Raw genomic sequence first — 8,863 nt, forward strand, 5'->3', positions numbered from 1 at the left:
GTCTACTCTCTCTCGCTCCGATCAACCTCTCTCCTCTCTCTTCCTCTCTCCTCTCTCTCTCTTCTTCTCTCTCGCTTCTCCTCTTCCCTTCACGCTCTCTCTCTCTCCCTCTCTCTCTTCGCTCGCTCACACTCAACTCTCCCTCGTTGTCTCTCTTTCTTTGTCGGTGTCTTTCCTCTCTTTCTCTCTCCCTCTCTCTCTCTCTCATCTCTTCTCTCTCCTCTCTCTCTCATCTCTCTTTCTCTCTCACTCTTTCCGTAGCGCCGCTCTCTCTCTTTCTCTCTCTCTCTCTCTATCGCCTCTCTCTTCACTCTCTCTCTTCTCTCTCTCTCTCTCTTCTCCCACTCTCTTCCTCGCCTCTCTCTCTCCCTCTCTCTCAATATTCTCTCTTTCTCGAGGCCGGTATGCGCGCTGCCGGAGGGCTGTACGACTGATTGTCTATAGTGTATACAGACGGCTGATTGTCTATTCAGACTGATTGTCTGATGGATCTTCTGACCTGCAAACCGTTTCGTGGAGCTAGCAAGCGGAACGTTGTTATATAACTCACATAAATGTTATATACTATAGTATATGTTAATTTCGGGTTGGTTACTCTCTCTCAGAGCCAGCCCATGTTTATACTATGTTAACTCGGTTTCCCAGCAGCGGCCAGCGATGGTAGAAAATTATGAAAAATTGCCCTCTAAAAAGCTGCTTGTCTGGCAGACAAGGCTACCTGACAGATCTACTTGTTTCCGTGCGAAATGGACAAGTACGAACAAACGGATAGTCCCTTATTTCAAAACACTGGGCATGGTTATCAGGAACCTCTCGAATAAATGTTTGTTAGGGCATCGTTATGAAAGTTGCCACGAGATGCGCCGCGTACAGTTGCCCGTAGCTGGAAGCTTCCATCGTATGTCGTTATATCGTAACAACTATTTGCCAAGACAGAATAGGTAAGCACTCGTTCCATTTACCTACACAAGCCTTACAGGCTGAAATAGGACTGCCACCTGTACCTAATAACGCAGGCAAAACTACACCATGACTATCACCAACTCCATGCACTGGCGAGTGGCCACTGGCAGTTGGCATATTAACACAACTGACAGTACAGAATGCCATAGAAATTATACGATTAAGAGCTAACCTTCTTCAAGCAAATTTAGCTTTGGAAATTTCACCTGTGACATTGTAGCCTCATACATCCAAGCATGCTATTCGTTTGCCCCTGAGTTTAGCATCAGAACACCTGCCGTCAGGTGAGCGCTGTCGCTCTGTGGCACTTGTTAGAAGCTGTGAAGGAGTGTGGAGGGTGTCCCCACGTCGTGCGCGGTGACCGCGGCACGGAAGATGGACATAAAAATGGAATGATATAATATCTAGTGGGAACGAGATCATAGCTCGTGGGAACGAGATAAAAAAAAGATTTTCCCATGTCCCTTCCCGTGCTCCGTAAGTTGGTGAATTTTCTCATGACAGAAAATTGTTAAATGGAAATCACTTGCCACGATCCCCTACTGAGCTAATGTGTTGCCCTGTGGGTGAGAGAATCGCTATGAGTATAGGTGCTAATATAAGTTATGATATCTCAAAGAAAATGCACAACTGTGCTTTTTGGGTTTGATATAACAAGTATTTTATGTGTATAATATTTTCGTTACAGCCTTGTTTTCCTGGCATCCTGCCCTGATGACTCTTGCAGTAAGTTCACAGTCACATTCTGTACTCATAATGCATGCCATCAGCTGTGATGAAAATTAACAGTCGGCCAGTTGCCCAAGGCTAGTAAAAATACCATTGGGCCCCAGAATTTTATCAGAATGTTGGCCAAAATTTAAGGATTTGTTTGCATAGGTAAACGTTCTAAAATCAATGTGATCATTACGGTTTGAGTACTATAAAATAGTCTATGTTTGCACCAAAATTGAGATCATTTCTTTTTCTCATTAATAAAGTGAGGGAGATGTGAATGCGATCGTTTTTTCTGTTCAGGTAGCATTTTTCATGACGGAAGCCATTCTGATGTTCTCACCTGAGAGCTCACTGCTCTCGAAATACAGTCACGCAGCCAAGACCACGGGGCATGGTCTGTTACAGGCAAGTATAACACCAACAACTAAACAACAACAACGTAAACATGATCAAAATAACATAATATCAGGAGTCTATCAAAATTGATCAATATTGATAGACTCCTGATAATGTAGTTAAGTTAGCTACCTATCACTCAACAAACTTCAACAAAATTAAAGGCGAGACAAACAAAGAAAAAGCAGTAGCAGCAGCAGCAACATAACGTGGTCTGTTACATGCTCTGTGACAGGAAAGTGCCTTGTGTTACTGATGAATCACTGATATCAGGCTTGCTAATTCTTTCAGTAAAATTCCATTGTGATTAAAGGGACAGTAGCCTCTAGGATTTTACTGCATACAACTGTACTTACTGTATAACAAATCGTCTATACCCACATGTATTTGTCACCAGATACTTAATTAATTATTTACACATCAACGCTACAAAATTTGAACGGCGCCATGACACCAGTGCGTGCGTGCGTGCGTGCGTGCGTGCGTGCGTGCGTGCGTGCGTGCGTGCGAGTGGTAGCAGCAGTAGACAGTAAAGTAAAGGAGGACCAGGTGGTGCTGTAAACTGCTGTGTCATCGGTAAAGATATTTAGGTTATAAAACAAGATTAAATGAACTGATATGTATTAATTTCAGAAAAACTACCATCCGGTCTTGCTTTCATTTCACCTTCACCGAAATACTACAACCAACGTAATTTTTTTCGGCCTAACTTACGCGCTCAAAAAAGGCAGGAGCCGGTTGAGATGGCATGTTGAATGTGCACGCTCTAACAATTTCACATTGACCGCAGCATCCCGCCACAATCCTTTCCCTATGCTAATGTACATAGGAGTGGCGCTCGCGTCGCTGGTCGGGTTGCCAGTCAAGATAATGTTTTTAGCCCAAACATACGCGCCCAATAAAGGCAGGGGCATGCCCGGGAGAGATGTGCATGCGGGAGAGAACCCGCTATAATCCTTTCCCTATGGTAATGTACATAACATAGGAATGGCGCTCGTGGCGCTGGTCGGGTTGCCCATAGAAATCGCAACCCAATAACCCGGTTATGGGGTTGCCATTCATTGATTTCTCGCTACGCCTTCAGTGTGAAGGCTGTACGTTAGTTAGTGGCTGTATAGCTCTAGTACTATAGCCCGCTTACATTAACTGCCGCTGTTACATTACCTGCCAGCAGCAGCGGGCTATAGTACTAGTAGAGCTAGTGGCTGTACTGCTATCATACGATGAAAACACGTGGGCCAACTTTTCGATAGACCAACTTTCTCGATGTGACACCGGGTTTAATTTTTTATGACACGCGAGGAGGTTTAGCATGAGATGACCGCCGGCGCAGACTTAACAATAACAACAAAAGCAACCGCTACCCCGTCAACGTTATATTGTAGTTATTCCTCGTATACGTGTGAATACAATAGAAAGTTGATCCAACTAATATTAGAGATGGTTGCTCACGTTATTTGCATGGGATTAGCTGCCTTCATGATTTATACAGCCGTCCCCGGTTCAAGTATGCTGTGACTTGTACTGGTCACTTGGGTTCAAGGATAGAGAACATGGGTCCCAGTAAAACCAATGTCGTTTACATCAATATAAATATAATATTATATCAATATAATAGGTTAGGGTTATGGTTAGGGTTAGGGTTATGGTTAGGGTTATGGTTAGGGTTAGGCACATTGGTTTTATTGGGACCCATGTTCTCTATCCTTACTACTACTACTACTAGCAGGAGTAAGATAATATAGGATATAGGATTTTTTATAGGTATCTTACTCTTGCTACTAGTACTACATACTATTACTAGTACTACTACCCGTTTTTCTTAGTCTATGATAGTACGGTTCAAGGATAGAGATGATGTCCAGTATGGTGATAGACTAAGTAGTAAGTACAGTACAGTACAGAATAGGACTATCCTGTCCTGTACTGTCCAGTACAGTACTACTAGCAGGAGCGTATAATAATCAGAGTGGCTATTAGCTCTAGTACTATAGCCCGCGTTCATTAACTGCCACAGGCGTGCGGCAGTTAATGAACGCGGGCTATAGTACTAAAGCTATGTGGCTATATGCCCGGCAGCCGTCATATATCTGACGGCTCCCGGGCACGGTCTTCGATTTCCTAAATTCCCGGCAGTTTTTAATTTTCAGCGTTATCTCAAGTAAACAAGGGTTAGGGTTAGGAACTGCCAGGCATTTAGGAAATCGAAGACCGTGCCCAGTTGCCAGGCATATAGCCACAGCGTATAATAATAGACTATAATAGTCTATTATTATACGCTCCTAGCTGGTACTAGTATAGTAGTAAGTAGGAGTACCAGGGCGGCCGTAAAGGATCAAGGATAGCTTGGCGCCCCAGCTTGCTTGGCTGTAGCTCTAGTACTATAGCCCGCCGGCAGCTATCCGCGGGCTATAGTACTAGAGCTAGCTTGGCTGCTGCTTGGGCCGAAGCGAATCATCACAAATTGTGATTATAATTTACTCCTGCTAGTACTAGTACTTACGGAGCCCGGGAAGGGACATGGGAAAATCTTTTTTTTAATTTCGTTCCCAGGAGATATTATCTCGTTCCCTCGAGATACTATCTTGTTCCCACAATATATTATGTCGTTCCCTCGAGATAATTATCTCGTTCCCATGAGATATTATCTTCTTCCCTCGTGGAGTCGTGGTAATCATCTTGTTCCCTCGAAATGTTATCTCGTTCTCACAAGATAACAACAATTAATGCGTCTTGTTTCCACGCGGAAAGGTTCAAATGACTTCCGTTTGTGACCGAAATTTCTTAATAAAAATGTATTTTGATCTTGGAATGGCATACAAAGATATACTGCTCATACTAGGTCATCACCACGACCTACTTTTAAGTAAAAGGCAATTTTAAGTGCAGCTAATCTTTATTGTAGAAGATACAGCCGTGTGGACGCTGTATCGTACAATTCATCTACAGTCAGTTACAGGGTTCGGGCCAATTACACGGATATCGCATGATGTATGCCAAATGTCAACAAAGTGGAATTTGTGAAGAAAAGATGATGTACGATTGATATTACTAACAGTAGTAGATCCAGAAGGTGTGCAGTTAAGAAAAGCTAGACGTCTTGTCAGATGTGCCTACTTTGCGAAAGGACCCAATTACATTTGGTATGTCGATGGTACTTATGACAAGTTGAAACCATGCGGAATATGCATTGTTGTTGCACCATATAGATTGTGCATAAGCGATGCATAGACGGTTTCTCAAGAAAAATAATCTGGTTAAATGTGTACAGTACAAATAATGACCCAAAAATATTTGGAGGATACTTTTTAGCTCATCTGACATAGTCAGATGCAGCTTGTAGAATCGCACGATCGTCCGTGCGTCCGTGCGTCCGTCCGTCAACAGTTGGGCACAAATCTTAACCGCTCGACGTACGGTCACGATATTCGGCACATCGGGGGGGATCGTCAAAACGAGTTGGGATGTCGAAGCTGGGGGTCAAAGGTCAAAGGTCAAGAAGTGTAAAAGAAGGGGGAACATTCCCTCCTTATTTAGCGAGGCACGGAAAACCCGAAACGGAAAAGACTCGCTAGAAAATACTACAGAAATAGTACAATAGCTGCACGATGGCTCTCACGGCAATTACACACCAAAGCAAGTGAAACGATGTTCACAAATGTCTGGGCGATTTGTAAAAACCTTGGATGACATGTTCTCGGATGTAGGGGTGGTTTACATGAGGACCGCAGATCGTTTAATTTCCCTTGTTCGATCCATTGCGGATTTTAGTCAGTCGGAATGATAGTAAACATGGTGGCAAATTCATAAATTTGGTTGTATTCGTCTCAAAAAGTCACTGTAACCCTGTAAGTACCCAGCGCATCGTAGCGCACTGATGGTTACAAGAAGGTGGACGTATACTGATTCATTTGGTATATCACATGTGTACTGTTCTTTGGCGATACTTGGCAAATAAGGCAACTACGTGTTTAGCTGCAGCCAAGGTTTGAAACGGTATTCTAACCCTAGCAATACCGTTTCTTGGACTAACTTCAGTATAGCTCTAGTACTATAGCCCGCGGATCGCTGCCGCAGGGCTATAGTACATTCTGCCATAGATGTAATCTATCCAAATGCTCCAACTGGTCTGACCAAAAATTTATCCCCAAAACGCAAAATGATCGGGCTTTTTAACACTTATCTATCAACATGGACATCTCACCTATCTTTTTGAACACTTCCACAACTTTACACCATGTATTTATGCATTTATTCCTAAAAGTCTTAGCACTACTGGTGTTTTGTTTTCAAATGCGGTTGCTCTGCTTATGTGTGCACGCGTGACGTCACCCGAAATGTACTAGGCTGAATCATAGCTGCCCATGTCTTTTGTCTACATTTCGGGTGACGTCACGCGTGCACATATAAGCAGAGCAACTGCATTTGAAAAGAAAACACCAGTAGAGCTAAGACTTTTAGGAATAAATGCATAAATACATGGTGTAAAGTTGTGGAAGTGTTCAAAAAGGTAGGTGAGATGTCCATTTTGATAGATAAGTGTTAAAAAGCCCGATCATTTTGCGTTTTCTGAGCCATTTTTCGTGGAACCAATCGGGACCAGGTGGTGTTACGAAATCTGTGCGGGAATGTTCTATAGCCCTGCAGCAGTTTATGAACGCGGGCTATAGTACTAGAGCTATCAACCAGAGTGCTAGTAGCCCGACTGGTTGTGTTAGAATTGGTCATATATATTGCACTGAAAGGTCACCTCTGGCTAGACTGGTTCGCGGTCACACTGTTTGTCGCAGAGTGTATACATTGTCTAGCAGAGTGTAAGGCCGGGTACCAGTCTACCCTTCGGCAAAAACAATAACGTGGCTTGCTGCCAGCCACAGTAGACGATCGATAAACCGTGCGCTCGTGTATGCCCGTGGTAGAATACGAATGCTGCACGTGAACTCGGCCCACGCGCGATTTAAAGAGTGGGAAACAGCATCTATGAATTCATACGATGACACACTCTTATCTAAATAATGTTTTTCATAACAATGGTCTGGGTCTGGGCTAGTGAAAGTTAGGTTAGGGCTAGTAGTTTTCCTCAGTTACTAGCCTGATGGTCTAGTGAAATAAAAAGTTAATGTTGAACCCTGCATAAGCTAAGAGCCTTTGTACCAATATCAAACAAGAGTAACTACAACTAGTAGTAGTAGCACTACTAACTAAGTACTAGTACAAGTACAACCTACCCTACTTTTGGTTCTTAATTATATTTGAGCTTATTGGATACATTGTAGACAGGATCCTTGAGCCATATATATATACATGTATAATTATATGTCGTGCACAGCAAGCAGCAAACGTATCCCTGCTATTTATTGATGTTGTGTGTCATAATCACTTAAATTTAATTCATTCTCGTAATTTAATCTCTTGTAACTGTTGCTTTCTGTTGGCGCGATAAGTATGCCAGTACACTTATTTTTTATTAAATGTCTGTCAGGGTTACATTGCATCGTTTAAATCCATTGATTTTGTTACAATATATGTCGTGTTTGTATATTACATGGCGTATAGTCGCTTGTGTGTTATGGGTTATTTCAGACAGATATATATGCATAATTTTGTATATAGGCATTGTTTAGATAGAAATGTACATTTCGCCTGAAAACTTCAAAGTTTTCAGTTGGTAACGTGCGTAGAGTCGGGACTGTGTTCATTTAAAATTCACTACCCGAGTCTTTTATGTGTCGCGTGACATAGATTATCGCATGTGTTACGTTCTATGTTGTTCGTGCACACAGATCTCACTTATCCTTACAGTGGAGCGCTGACGTCGTCGTTGGCTGGGGATTATCTAGGCACATACCACGGGCCCTGGTAATGCCGGTCCCGGTCTCTATTCATTTAGCATTACCGAGATGTAAACTTGGATATAATTTGAATGCCGCTTTGATTATAATCACATTGATATACGTGATGATTATTCTAGGAGTGCGATGTAGTTATCTCCATCTAATATGTAATAACGACAATGAGGTTGCGTGCAGAAGTTGATGATAATCTCAACTATTCGAATCTGTTCAGTATTTTGTATTAACATAGATATTAACATTCGTTTACAGTAATAAGTGTCCCCGTTGTACGCGACCTTCACAGTTTACTTCATTATTTTCTTTATTGAGACTTCTTTCTGTGTTTATAATGTTGTGTGTACTTGCAACTCTCGTTCTGCGGTTATATATTACAAACTGGTAAGCCATTCGCAAGCACTTCTACTCCCGACTCAAAAATGTAGTTTATTCCTATTTCTATGGCATGAAATTCATTTGTTCGTAATAATTATATCTGTGTCTCATTATTCCGTTTTTGTGTCTGGGTGTGGCCACATTAGATGCGTCCGCGATATTGTAATTCCTTTAGAAACCTCTAAACTATTCTAAATCGGGTTTCATTACCATTTCACCGTTTTCGCTACGCACAAAGTTGGAATGAGATGGCACTAAAGGCGAGTGTAATGAAACTGGTACGTGTATACTCGGCCTAGTCAAGTGAGTTACGGTAAAAAGAATGTATTTATTCGGAAAATAATAAAAAAATCTAGATTCACGTGGTTTTACTCGACATAACCAATTAAAGTGTTGTCTGCCTCTAAATGTCTCATCTCGTCTTCGCATCCTCTGCTGTGATTGCTTGTATACGTGCAGGCTCCTTATAACGCACACTAGTGCGTGTGCGTGTGCGTGTGCGTGTGCGTGTGCGTGTGTGTGTGTGTGTGTGTGTGTGTGTGTGTGTGTGTGTGTGTGTG

The 8,863-nt window shown here is 42.4% G+C and overlaps 1 protein-coding gene across 1 annotated transcript in view; it reads left to right on the forward strand.

Annotated features, from left to right (window-relative positions):
* Positions 1 to 1,644: 1,644 nt before the first annotated feature.
* LOC106812101 (cytochrome b561 domain-containing protein 2-like) overlaps positions 1,645 to 8,863 on the forward strand; it is a 9,550-nt gene continuing 2,331 nt past the window's right edge. The window contains exons 1-2 of the mRNA XM_014815879.1: positions 1,645 to 1,689; positions 1,981 to 2,085. Of these exons, the coding sequence (XP_014671365.1) occupies positions 1,678 to 1,689; positions 1,981 to 2,085 (117 nt within the window). The 5' untranslated portion in view covers positions 1,645 to 1,677. The remainder of the gene's footprint in view (positions 1,690 to 1,980; positions 2,086 to 8,863) is intronic.

This window comes from Priapulus caudatus, unplaced genomic scaffold, assembly GCF_000485595.1.
Source record: "Priapulus caudatus unplaced genomic scaffold, Priapulus_caudatus-5.0.1 Scaffold20, whole genome shotgun sequence".
NCBI classification, from domain to species: Eukaryota; Metazoa; Priapulida; class Priapulimorpha; order Priapulimorphida; family Priapulidae; genus Priapulus; species Priapulus caudatus.